At 40.5% G+C, this 14,190-nt stretch overlaps 1 protein-coding gene across 34 annotated transcripts in view; it reads left to right on the top strand.

Annotated features, from left to right (window-relative positions):
* The window catches only part of ADAMTS6 (ADAM metallopeptidase with thrombospondin type 1 motif 6), a 308,356-nt gene extending 294,988 nt beyond the window's left edge, over positions 1–13,368 (top strand). For 33 of the 34 annotated variants that reach the window (XR_014831410.1, XR_014831409.1, XR_014831406.1 and 30 more), the window contains one exon: positions 10,192–13,368. Coding sequence is in view for 18 of the 34 variants with exons in the window: in XM_085002386.1 (XP_084858512.1) it covers positions 10,192–10,301 (110 nt within the window). In the remaining 16 variants the exon portion in view is untranslated. The remainder of the gene's footprint in view (positions 1–10,191) is intronic. The other variant, XR_014831423.1, reaches the window with a different exon arrangement.
* The last annotated feature ends 822 nt before the right edge of the window (positions 13,369–14,190 follow it).

Genomic DNA, 14,190 nt, shown 5'->3' with positions numbered 1-14,190 from the left:
CATAAATGTCTATGTGTGTATTAATATAATCATGATAACAGCCTTTAGAGAGTTGGTATTACTGATGAGGAAACTAAGGTACAGAGAGAGAGAATGACTTGTCCACATTACAAGACTAGGAAGTAATAGAGTCCTGATTTGAAGTTAGATTTGGAAGAGCTCTAGGACATGTCATTTTCAATTACATTTATATGCTATTTGTAGTTCACCCTCTAAAGTTGGGCATTTTAACATGAAAACAGAGCTTCTGGTTATGAAGTGTAGACACTCTAACGTGATTGTCAAAAGATTAAGGCTTAACTGTTGTTGAAAGAACTGGCTTTTTCACATGCCTACAATTATATATGTTGAAGATATGTTTATAACTTCATTTTAGGCCATTTTAATGATTTCTGCAAAAACTTCCCTGTAATGGATAATTAGCATACATAAGCTTTGCAGCTGAAGATGTAATGCTGTTTTTTTTAGAGTGGGCAGAATATCATTTGCAACTGCCTTAAAGAAATTCTCTTAAAATGGATAGGTGTTAGTTAATCTCATGCTTTTTGGATTATTTAGAGAAGTACCTCATAGTCATTCTGCCTGGCCAAATCACCTATTATTAACATTAATCTGAGATAAGCAGTTAATACAATATTTTTAGCCTTCTCAGTAAAGGAGGAAACTTTTAGGAAATTACTAATCCTGCAAAGTATGACTAATCCTAGAATTGTTATTCCCTAAATCTGTTGACTCATATAAGATAAAATCACTGTCTTTTATAAAATCACAATCAAAGTAGAAACAGAATATCTGTTGTAACTCATTTTGTCTTCTCTTTAGCTTCCCAATAGCATATATTGAATATATTCAAATACCTGGAACTATCTGTTCATTTCCTCAGAAGCTACTTATTAAATGCTTGCTGTGGCTATCCTCTGCCATTTGCTATGGAAAGTTCAAATGCATTTAAAAGTTCATAGTCTTACAGAGAAGATACTTCTTTTAAAAAATAATAAAGCAAGGTGGAATGTGTTATGTGGAGCAGTTTACACAAAGTGCTAAGGGTGTTCAAATGAAGGACTGATGACTTTAACCTTTTGGATCAAGGCAAGCTCCGTAGGCTGTGGCCTGTGAGCCAGTTGTAATGTGTAGTTGGAAAAACCCAGTGTGTATGTATCCTGAGAAGAGGATGAAGCAGTTGATTTGAGTCATAATTTGTCATCCATAGAGGAAAGAAATGGGCAGATAACATGGATGTCAAAAGAGAAGAGGCTCTTGCATGAAAGTAACGTGAGAGTTAACTTGATAGAGCTTCTGGGAATCAGATCAGGGAGAGAAAAAGTGCCTTTTACAAAGGGGAAGTTGGAAGGAAAGTCCAATCGTTGAGGGAAGGAGCAGGTTTTTGTTAATGCCGGAGGTAAAAGAGACCCCTTTTTTCCCCAGCAGAATCAGGTTCCCTTGACTCTTAGAGGAGGCTATTGAGAAACTAGTCCATCTCTACCCAAAGCAAGACAGGTTAGGACTATGGGAGGTTCCTTGGGATCTAAAATACAGTCTTGGAGATCCTGTCATGGCTCAGGGGAAATGAATCTGACTAGCATCCATGAAGACGCAGGTTTAATCCCTGGCCTCACTCAGTGGGTTAAGGATCCAGCATTGCTGTGGCGGTGGCGTAGGCCGGAGACTACAGCTCCAGTTTGACCCCTAACCTGGGACCCTCCATATGCCATGGGTGCAGGCCCAGAAAGACCAAAAATAAATCATATAAAATGGTCTTTCAGTGGGGTCTCTATGGGTAACATGGGCCACTGTTAGAATCTTGAGTGTTGTTTCAATTACCAAAGTTTAGGAGATGATTCCTCTCCTGACATCTTATTATGAAAATAAAAAGTTTCAAACATACAGTAGAGTTGAACAACTTTACAATGAACATCCATCATCTGGATTCTAGCATTAACATTTTACTGAACTTACTTTATCACATAGATATCTATCTGTCCACCCCTCAGGGTGGTGGTATTTAAATAATATGCTCCACTCATCCAACAGTTAATTCATTTACTTAGCAAACATACCTACTATGTGCCAGCCACTGAGAATATGAAAGGCCCTGTTCTCAAAGGAAGCACAGTTTAGAAGGGCTTGACAACATGCAAACAAATGATTTTCACAATATGGAGACTACTGGACAGAGTAAGGGGTATTCAGCAGAAGAATCATGGAGAAGGAAAGCTTGAGCAGGGCCCTGGAAGTAGTGAGACAGTTGGCCAACAAAACTTTGAGAGGCTGGGCATTCCTGACAGAGATGAGAGTGTGCAGTCACAGTTCAGTGTGGCTGCAGTGGCTGACAGATGAACAGGCAATGGAGGTGAGGCTACAAAGAGAGAGATGGGACTTGCTTTGGGAGGGTCCTGTACACAGTGGAAGGAAGTTAGGACTCTATCTATGAGTTCTAAAGAGCAAGTGAAGGAAATTGGGGAGTGACATGCTTAGGCTGGCAAGTGTATAAAGGGGCAGAGCGAGGACAGCCTTGTCTGCGCAAAGAGTTAGAAAGCTGGTCTAAGAGTCCAGGCTAGAAAGGATGAATGTTTGAACTCAGGCTGGTATAGTAAGAATCAAAACCAGGGTAATGAATTGGGGGAAAAAAAAGAATAAAATGGAAAGGGAAATAAAAAGATCCCGATGGACAGTTAGACATGGATGAGAATATGGCATGGAGTTCAGTATGACTCCCAAGTTTCAGATCTAGGTAACTAGATACTCTTAATCATGGTAAGGCATTTAGGTAGCTATATGGAAATTAAGCACATTAGTCCCCAAAATCCATAATAAAATAATGGAATTTGATTAAGATTTTTTTTAAATAAAATAAAGAGTGGAGAGAGATTGAAGGAATAGAGGGAGGTCAAGGCAACAAAGTACAGTAAGAGAAAGAAAATCAGAAGTGGAGCATCAAGAAATTAAAAATGAATAGTAAGAGGAAAGTAGGAGGAGGAAGAAAGGAGATAGAATTTGCCCATGTTCAACGTCTGCTTTAGCTCTTTATTCCTGAAAACCTTCAGCTAAGAGTTAAGGCATTATAGGCTTGATCTTGACAGATTGCCACTGATGAAGGTAACACTGCATTCCTGCTAAGAATGAATTATAGACACAGTAGGTATCACTGCATTTGAAATACTACTCAGAGTAATTTTTTAAAGTACATCTGGCAGCTGAGACTAGCCTACTCAGGCTCACATGAAATTCTATCCGAAATGCCATTTTATTCATCTTTATGCAGTTTCAGTTTCCCTTGTAGTTTATATGGTGAGTCTTTTCAGCCTCTCAATAGCACAAGGCACTCTGTCATCTAGTATTTATTGCTGCCAGGTAATGATTCATGGTGTGGAAAGGTGAGCAGGAAAGGTGTGGTTAGTGTACACTGCTTTACCAGCCCAGGCTGTCTTACAGTGGCTTTGGCAGGTCTCAGTCTCCCTCAAGTAAATGACTCTAAGAAAGCCTGAGCAGCTCCTGAAATCTCCTAAGATCCCTGGAACAAAACGGCTACTGAATTTGGGTTTTAAAGTGGCATTTGATGTATTAAAATCAGTGAAAGGAATGAATGGTGAAGGTCATTTGAACTTTGATTTCAAGGAGGTGAGGAAGTCCAGTCATTTTCATTGCCATTTTAAAGAGCTGATAATCCATCTTAGTGTTCAGGTTTGCATCCCTGGCTATCTAGTTTGGAGGGAATCCTGGATTTGTATTGGGAAAAGAGTACCTTGAGGTTGACTGTGGGTGGCATCCAGAGAATAAGACTGGGTTAGAAGAAACCAAGAAAGCAAAGAGATAAAGGAATGGCTTAGTCCATGGTAGAGGAATCAGAATAAAGTTCCATAGTTGTTATCCCCTTGCTTCAAGGGTAAAAATGTGGTCGACTGTTCCCACTGCAGTGAATAATATCAAGTTCCTGGGCAACACTTATTTCATCCCTTTCCAGTCTGAATATGTTAAATATCAAGGACTTAAGTACAGTTTCATCAGGAAACATACTGAGTTCACATCCCCCCCGCCAACTCCTGCGTCACACATGCACATGCACAGCCTTTGCCATCTCTCTTCTCCCCAGGCTCTGCAACTCCATGGGCAGTTTGAGAGAGCTACAGCTGGTTGTATTTTTGTAATCCAAAAGATAGACCCTTAGGGGAGAATTGTAACTCTCCGCTTACTGTGTTCTTCCTCTGAATCTCATCAAGAGCTTATGGGCACAGAAAACATGTATCCTTCAAAGAAAGATGCCGAATGGTCCATCCTGTCCTTATGTATCTCAATGCCTTAAGTGATACAGTTTAGGCAGGCTTGGCAACATTTTATGAAATATATACAAGAGCACTGCATTTCAGGAGCTCCTCTTTTACTCCTTGGATTAAGTCAAGCCATCAAAGTCACACTGAATCTCAGTCCAATTGCATCATAAATTCATACACCTATGTGCTCAGTGTGAGTACTTTGAAATCATGTCTTTTAGGTCAGGGTTTTGAAAGGTTGATATAAAGCACCTGGGGGGGGGGGAACCCACTGGAACATCAATGATAAGTAGATTCATGTGTTGCCTATGAAACAGGTTGTCTATTTTTTTTGCTCAACTCTACCAAAACTCAGATTACCAATGAGACCCACTCCAGCATACCTGGAAAGTCACTTAGGATTCTAATCATGAGTCTAATTCCCATTGTAGGGCCTAGCAGCTGGCTTTCAGCCCTTGATATATTATGAAGTCTCTTTGAGAAGAATTTAGGAATAGTCCATAAATTGCCATTCGCATCAGAAACTTCTAGCCTAGGATAAAGTGAAATTTTATTTTCAGGCAGGGTAGTGAAAGGAGATGATGTTAAAAAAAAGAGAGAGAGAGAGACTAGTTAGGTCCACAAATATTTCCTAGAAACCACAAAATAAGGACCCTTCACCCTTACTTACAATAGCTTCATAGGAAAAAGGTAGAAAGAGTGTCTTGTCATTCTCCTCCCCAGAGAGTACTTAGCTGGTGCATAATGATAGTACAAGAGAAAATCAGACTTCTTAATCTTAACATCTTTGACCCTGCTGGCTCAGATTCCACTACTTAAAAAGTAGTAGCTACAAATGTATCTGCATGAACAAAATACGGTAGTAAAGATCAGACCTTCAAAATAGATCAGTTTCAGAGGAATCATATTACAAAAAGATTCTCCAGAAAGGATTCCTTGCAATAGCTCTCCTAGTATAATTGTTTATATGCAGACAGTGTATTACTTGGGTATAGAGAACCAAATTTTTAGATATTTTAGATATTAGCTAGATATCAGTACCAACTGAGAACCATTTAGAAATTAAGCGAGAATACATGTTATTTTTTTGTTTTTGTTTTTTGGCCACACCTCCAGCATGTGGAAGTTCCTAGGCCAGGGATCAAACCTGTGCCACAGCAATGACCTGAGCCACTACAGTGAAAATGCTGGATCCTTAACCTGCTGTGCCATAAAGGAACTCTTTGTTTTGATTTCAATAGGAAAATGTGATTTAATTTATGCACAATTTTTCCAGAATGGTTTTTTCACATATGCTGGTATTGGCTGAAGGGAATGAAGACTATTTAATATTTTCAGTGGGCTTTGAGGATGAGGCAGACTAGTGAATGCTAAATTTTATAATTACGGCACCTCAGCTACATAAAATGTCAGTAAGTCAGTCCAAGGGCACATCAGGTCAGTCCTCTCTAGCTAAGCTAAGGAAGTGACACAGGGGCTGAATGCACCAATGTAATTTAAAACTTGTACACATTTTTAAGATTACATTCAGCTTTCTGTAATGATGGTGCTTTAAAACCTTGATGTGTTAAAATTACCTTTCTCTCATGTGATTTTACAAAATCAAGGGAGAAAGGGGTAACTAAAGAAATGTATTCATTCGGAGTTCCCATTGTGGCACAGTGGAAACGAATCCGACCAAGAACCATGAGGTTCGATCCGTGGCCTTGCTCAGTGGGTTAAGGATCCGGCGTTGCCGTGAGCTGTGTTGTAGGTCCCAGACATGTCTCGGATCTGGTGTTTCTGTGGCTGTGGCATAGGCCAGCAGCTACAGGCCCGATTGGACCCCTAGCCTGGGAACCTCCATATGATATGGATGTGGCCCTAGAAAGACAAAAAGACCAAAAAAAAAGAAAGAGAGAGAGAAAGAAATGTATTTAGGCAATTCTGAATGCCCATGACCTATAAGGTTCATTTTAAAAAATATTTATCCCTTCTCTAATGTGGCAGAGCAAACTTCCTGATAATGATGACCCTAAAGGTTGACCTATCAGTACTATTAGCCAAGAACAAGATGTATTGACAGACACCTTTTTGCAGTAAGATGCCAAAAATGCTGCCAAAATAGAGTGGTTTTGGAGTCAAACAAACCTGAGTTATGGCCCCAGTTCTTAGACCAACTAGCTGTGTGCCACAGAATGAGTTTCCTAACCCTTTTGAGCTTCAGTTTTGCCATCTGTGTAAAGCTGACATTGTATATACTTAAAAGGGTTAAATGTATATAAATATGTAAAACTGCCTAAGGCAATGCCTGGCACATAGGAAGTGCTCAATAAGTTACTTTTATAAAGTTATCATTACTAGATTAATCTCTCATGAAGTTAAAAGACTGAAAGAATGAAAAAACAGTAATTAATTCTTCCAGTCCTGGCAGTCCCTCGAAGGCAAAACCGCAAAGTAGGAACGGGATCTTCCTCAGGGCTCCTCCTTCATGGGAGACCCCTACACTCCAGCAAGGCTGAGTTTCCTTCTACTACAGCCCATTTAATCGTTTAAGCCCAACATTTAATGACTCATCAAGGCCCATTGCCTGCTTGGCAGTCCCCAACCCTGAATCTTCTATCTCACCCCACTCCCACCTCATCATGATTTACTTTCTCTCTGTTAAAATCTTTTTGCCAATTTTCTTGTGTGTTCCAATGAAGAGCCTATATATACTTGGATAAGGATCCCAGAGAAATAATGCAGGATGGTTGTTCTCAGAAGCTGATGTGTTGTTGGTAACAGTAATGAGAGCTAATAGACTGTGTGCTCCCTCTGTGCCCAGGCCGGGCACTTGCTGGAGATGTTAACCTCATACAAGCCTCACAACATCCTAGGAACTGGTGTTATCACCATCCCCACTTCACAGATGAAGAAACTGAGGCTGACAGGAGTGAAGTCACTTAGCCAAGGACAAACAAATGCTGGGAGGAGGCAATGCCAGAATTTACCCCCAGTCTGCCGCCCCAAGCCTGTGGTGCACGCACAGGTCCTGAGGCACTCCCAAGCACTCCCTACCTCCCGAAGCTTGATTCTGCTCCCAGGACCCAAATGAATTCCTTTTTTCAATGAGGGTACTTGGAACCAAGTCTGTTGAGAACCAACGTAACAGGTATTGGAAGTTGAGAGGGGAAAACTCGGGCAGCTGGCCACCAGCGTGTTCCTAGACTAGACACTGCTCATTTTCAGCACCCACCTGAGGAGCTGAATCCCCCCCAAGCATTTATATTTCAAATAGCCTGAATGAGTCTCCCAGTGAAGTTGTACCTCAGGAAATATTCTTTGTTTTGTCTTTAAACCGACTTGAGCCCAGAGGACAGCATTTTCTCAGTAGTAATCTGAATGCTGCATCCATCCTTGTTGAGAAGTTCAGAGCGCAACTTAAGTTGTGGTAAGAGGGAATAACAACTAATAGTGATGATAATAGTAATGGTCATTCAACATCTTACGCTTATCGAGAGCCAGTAACCATTCTATGCACTGAGCCAGGTGATACCGTGGAATACCCATGCTGCAAGCAGGAGCAGTAACACTCCTCATCGTTATTCGCAGATGGTGATGCTTAACCTCTTAGGCACAGAGAAGGTAGGCAGTTTGTTCAGAGTCTTGACATTAGTAAATGGTAAAGCTGGGCTTAAACCTAGGCAGTCTGGCTTCTAATTTTATTTTCTTGTGCTATTAAAACAACCAGTCGTCCCCTATCGATTTGTCAACTAAATCATTTTTATGACCAAAGCCAAAGTTTATTTGGTACTCTAAGCAGTCCCACCAAGCCCTGTTACAGAGCATGAGAGCAGTAATCTCTGTTGGCAGGCTGCCCGCTTAGGATGGTGATTTGAAATTAAAGATGAGGGAGTTCCCGTCGTGGCGCAGTGGTTGACGAATCCGACTAGGAACCATGAGGTTGCGGGTTCGATCCCTGCCCTTGCTCAGTGGGTTAACAATCCGGCATTGCCGCGAGCTGTGGTGTAGGTTGCAGACGCGGCTCGGATCCCACGTTGCTGTGGCTCTGGCGTAGGCCAGTGGCTACAGCTCCGATTCGACCCCTAGCCTGGGAACCTCCATATGCCGCGGGAGTGGCCCAAGAAATAGCAAAAAGACAAAAAAATAAATAAATAATGAAATTAAAGATGAGTGATAGTGTGCCAGCTTTTCTCATCCTTTATGTTTGGCTTTTCTTATAATTTTAATAATTGCATTAACTAGGCAATATATTCCTCTTGGTAACACTGATACCAGTTTTTTTTCCCCACAAGAATATTCTTAGTCTAAACTTTTTTTGGTTACTTTTTACTGCTCATGATAGAGAGGGAAAAAAGTAACAAGTGACCTCCAAATTAAGATATATGGAGATATTTTCACCTCAGATTCAAACTTGATTCATCAAATATCATCTGATTTATTTTTAGTGCAAAGTTTAAAGGAATTTTTAATGTCCCTCCTACTTTCTTTTAGCCAAAACTTAAATTTATTGAGACTCTTAGTATGGAAAGTTTCTATTCAAATTTTTTAACTATTATTCTCTTGGTAAAACAAATCTCAAATATGGGAGTTTGATGGTGGCAGGGCTTATACTTTCAGAGAATTATGGGTTACAGTTTAAAATTTTAAGTCTTTCACAGAAAGAACCTTGAAAGTGAGATCAATAAAATTGTTACCCTACTTTTCAATAATAGGAACTGGAAACTTTCCCATTTCTTTGCATTTAATTTTCTGTGTTTAGCATATGGCTTGTATACTATGTATGTGATCCCCTAGAACTTTAATGGTTTTCTAAAGCCAGGGAAAGAGCAGGCAAATAAACAAGGAAACAACAACAACACACGTTCTGTTACACTGAATATTTCCTAGTGTTCTGCCTGATTCTAATTACCTTAAATAATTTACCCAGGATGCTTCAGTATAACCACCTGGAAAAATGAGGGTGGAACTTTGATTCTGGGAGGCATATGGAAATTTAATTACTAGATTTACAAAGTATTTTAAAATCCCCAGATAAAATTGACCAGAGTGCTGGAGAAGAATATCATTATTAGCAGTAGTGGGGTTATATGGGGTGGCAGGGGCTTCTGAGGATTAAAGGCCAGTGTTTTTTTCTCTACCCTGGGCCCTCATCCCCATCTTCTGCAACCAGCCTCAAGGGGAAGTGGAGAAAGAATCATTTATTCACCTTCTGGCTACAACAACTGCAGACTTCAACTGTGGCAATTCTAGCACTGAGGAGAAAACACACATAGGAAAAAAGAAGGCCATGTCTCACTTCCAAATTAAAAAAAGACATTTCTACATGTTTCCATAACCCACAGACTGCTGCCATTTGAGGCCAACCTCTCAAAGTTTTCCTCTTTGTCTAGCGTAGTTGCTGAATCTAGGCCACTGTCAGCAATCCTTTTCATTCACCCAGGCCCATCCCCACACCCCACAGATGCAGAGATTCTCTTAAGACATGTGTACTTTGGTATCAAACAATGCAACTCATGTTTGATTTTGGATAACCTTGCACCGCTGAATAAAATAACCCTTGAGAAAGAAGCAATAAAAGCGCTGTAAGAAAAATGACTCATGTTTCCAAGCTGTCTAAAGTGATCACTTATCCCAACAAATGGTAATTCTTTCAAGACACAGTGGGCATGCACCATACTTATAAAAGTCTGGAAGAAAAGCCTTGCAATCATTTTTTTAAAAATTGTGTTAAAATATATCAAAAGAATGTTTCTGGTAGGCTGTACGGGACACGGTATGCTTGAAAACAAAAACAAAAATCACATGGATGTGAAAGCCAAGGGGCCTTGGCCCTGGGGGTTGGGGGCAGTCCTTGCTGAACATCGAGGCTCATCGTCTTGTTTATGTACGTGTTTATATGCCCTTAATTGTTTTTCCCCTTTTTGCCCTCACTCGTTAGAGTGCAAAGATGTGAACAAAGTGGCTTATTGCCCACTGGTGCTGAAGTTCAAGTTCTGCAGTCGAGCATACTTCAGACAGATGTGTTGTAAGACCTGCCAAGGACACTGACCTACGGAAAGCCAGAGAGAGTGCCTTGTCATTTCATCGTGGAAATGTGTCCATCACAGAGAGCCACCCAGAGGAAGAGGATTGATGTCCTTGCAAATGCATTACCCTGTGGAAAACGTAACCACTGGTCAGCACTAGCTGACAGGATTTCAATATTATTTTAACTTCTGTGAAGTGGGATTTATTGATCCAAAGTGCTGGACACGGTATTAGGAGGGAATGCCAGATTGGAGAGATCCAAACAACACAGGGAGACTTGCTTACTGTGGAACGTTTGTGTTCTTTCGAGTAAATCCAATAGCCTGTTTACCTCCTTGGACCATTAAGATAATTTTTATTAAGGACTTAGCAATGACACTGAATCCATTTGTATTTAAAACTTTAAAATGTAGCTGTTATGACTTGGTCAACTATGGAAGTAAAGAAGATTCAGAAATCTTAAGTCGTAGCTTAAAAATATTTACTATACTTTATCTCACTACAACAGCACCACAATTTAAATTTTAAACAGGCTTTGAACTGTAATTTAAGGAGCAATTTTATAAATCAAAAGTAATGAAAGTTTGTATTATTTTTCTTCATTCCACTTAATTTCCTTAGGAATAATCCCCCTGTTCTGAACACTGCTGTGAGCCATATATAAACTGTATTAAACTGAACAACAATGAAGGACTTAGTTTAAAGCAGTGCATCAGTTACTGCAGCTGTGCAAGTCTATAAATTCACTGCTAAAAGACTGTGGCCAACTTGCCATTGTGCAAGTGAAGCTGAGATTTCCATTAAAACTTTAAGAGAAAAACATTTCAGTTTCATGCAGAAGCCAGACCTGGGGTATGGTAGAGACTGAAGTACCAGGCCTTTTGCTGCCATCACAAAGGATGCCTCAGTTCTTATTTGAGTCACCCCAACTCACTTGTGTTTACATCCTCTCCAGCCACAGAACGGCTTCTGCCCTGTTGGATTGTTGCATATGCATGTTGAGCTTACTGAGATGATACCGTGCAAAAGAGAGATTGGCTCAATGAAAACCAGGCAGACCCTTTTGCTGACAATTACGATGGGTTCCAGATGTCCCTTCTTTGATATGGCAAAAGGGCATTTATTTATATGAGAGCAAGAGTGTGTGTGTGCGGGCGCTTTTGAGTGTGTGGGTAGCTGAGTGTGCTTGCACATAAATGTGCTATTTCTGTGAGTTTTAAAGTAGACAAGGGATAACAACCAAAGAAGAAAAACTCATGAAGACTAGAGATCATAAAGCATCATTTTGATAGTCACTCAACCAAGTATTTTGTATTTTTTATGGATACTCTGAATGGCAATTAAATGTGAAACCCAATTTCTTGGGCATATCAAATTCTAGAATCAAATCCACCTAAATTAAATCAACTAGCTCACATTTTCCCTGTCCGCAAGTTTCACATCATGCTCATCCAAAATTTGACAGTGAGATTTTAAAGGAGAGAAGAAAGAGGGTACTTGCTTATATGAATATTTTGTACTTGAACACTTGCAGCAGGATCTTGATGAATGTGTCTTATGTCCTACACATGTGTGCATCATGTGAAATGGACACCTCCAACTCAAACCAAACGGCTCCTTTGTAAAGTTATTACTTGCAGTTAAAGAGTATATTTGACTTAAACCCGTCACTGTGCTCTCCAGCAACATAACAGGTGTATCACATGCACCATGGTGGTCGATTAGGTCTTTTCGGAAAGGAAGAGAGACTCATAGACTTCAAAAACCAAACTAAACGTCAGGTTTGCTGTGGACGGTCAGCATGGGACATCCGTTGCTCTGCGTGTTCAGTCACAGTCATCTGTGTCTCCTCACCTGCTTTCTCTCTCAACACCCCAGCTCATGTCCCTGAGTTTCCAGAGAAAGCTTTTGACGGTAGATGAGAGTGGCTAGGGCCCCTATCTCTGCTGCCTTGGAAAACAGCCAAATGCCACCTCAGCCATGCAGTGAAGGGCAACACGGCCTCAGCACTGACTTCCCTGGGCCCCTTGCAAAGAGCAGTTAACTTGGTGCTAATGTGCCCTGTTGAAATAAAATCAATAAACAAAATGTGGGTGGTTTCTGTGGCATTTTAGGCATAAGTTTGCTATTAGCATCTGCTTTTCTCCATCGTAAATATCAGATCATGTTTTTATTTTTTAAAGATTTCATATATTACTGACTAAAGGCTACTTTTCACCTCACCTGGGAGCTAACATTGTGTGGGCCACTCCTGCCTCAGCCCCGTGCAGCACCCCAACTTGGTGCTGGAAGAGGAGGGCAGCCAGTGTCCCTCCGGGGTGTGCAGAGGCACCAAGACCAGGAGGCAGAGAGCTCCCCAGGGCAGCGTCAGATTACCTTTCTAGAAGGAACCAAGCACAGGATGTGTAACCGGAGTAAACTTTCAGTTTGCCTTGAGTTTAAACCTGAATGGGGAAAAATCACATTCCACGGCACCTCACAATACTGCTGCTACTCTGTAGTCAACCACATGGCTAAATGATGCTCTATTCCTAAATAATAACAATAGGATTGTCGGTGCAGGCTGAGCCACCATGGCACACCTTCCAAAAGAAGTGAGTTGTATAGGCTACTTAGGGAACCCCAGGGAAACTGGTACCCTGTGGCTGAGAACAGTATCTGCCATTGGCATAAAGGCCCACTATAAAAGGCAAGGTAAACATATCCAACTGATTAAACCCCTTGAGATGTGTGTGACTCCCCAAAGAGTCTATTTCATTAGGAATTTTGTTATTTGAGTGAATGTCACATAGGTATCCTTAATAATGCAGAAGGAAATTATCTTTGTATTATTGTGATTAGTTGTTGCTTATTATTTTATACTCAGTATTAATGTGGTACACTGTTACTTTTTTTTTTTTTTGCTTTTGTAAATTATATTCTAATTTATTGCCATGTTTCCTAACACTTGTCCTACATTCAATCTCCTGCTTGTAATGAAAATGAAAAATTCATTGTAACACTTGATGGAGTGAAATTCCACACCAGGCACAGATTTTTTTTAACATAGATAATTTAGTAAAAATAAAAATTCAGCTTGTAAGAATGATTGAGATGGAAGTTGTCTGTTCCCTGAAAAGCTGGTGTTGAACTCACAGTAGGAGGACTCCGTGCCTTGGAATACCACGCTACATTATCCAAAATTTCCAGGTAGTGTCCAGGATTGTGTAATTTGTTGCATTCTTGTTATCTTCTCCACAGATGGCATCTGTTTATAAGTGTTTTAATAACATCTAAATGCAAGGCCTTAGTTATTTCTGGTGGGGGGATATCCCCAGATGCTACCACCCAGCTATTTTAAGGCCAGAAAGGAAGTCAAGATTGGCCATGACCACATAACTTCAATCAGATGGCCCACAACTCTTTTTGCCCCCTCCTTCTTTTGCCTTCAAACAAGGCAGATTCAGAGAAGAGGATGCAAGCTATTTCTTTGTGGAAAGGGTGCTAGATATGGAATTCATACTTAAAGAGCTTTTCTTCTCAAACTCAACTGTGAGCAAAGAACATGATAAGCACACTTCCACCTTCAGACACTTCCTCTTTGGCCAAACCACTTTGCTGAACTGGGGGATGCTATCGTATGCAAAGACAACTCAACAGTTAATAAGTTCAGCAGCTAATACGAAGATGGCCTTCCTGCATGGTTAGCTATTTGAGTACTTTCATAATGAAAACTTCATCAGGTACATAAGAAGGTGTGCAGTGTCCAAGCATGGCTGTGCTTTAATCCACTTACCACCCCTCATATCCCTGCCTAACACATTCAAAGAAATCAAGTGAGGTGATTAGATATTCCTTGGGGGGGTGGGTATACTTTTCCAAGGTCATCCTAGGAGCCAAAAGTGGCTGAAGTATTATAAATGCTCAGTTA

The sequence above is a fragment of the Sus scrofa genome, chromosome 16 (genome assembly GCF_054392235.1).
Source record: "Sus scrofa isolate SSC_HxYL_T2T_F1_AM1 chromosome 16, Sscrofa_HxYL_maternal_Yorkshire_Landrace_v2.0, whole genome shotgun sequence".
Classification (NCBI taxonomy): domain Eukaryota; kingdom Metazoa; phylum Chordata; class Mammalia; order Artiodactyla; family Suidae; genus Sus; species Sus scrofa.
The sequence above is the reverse complement of the archived record's forward strand: the minus strand, read 5'-3'. Positions and strand labels throughout refer to the sequence as shown.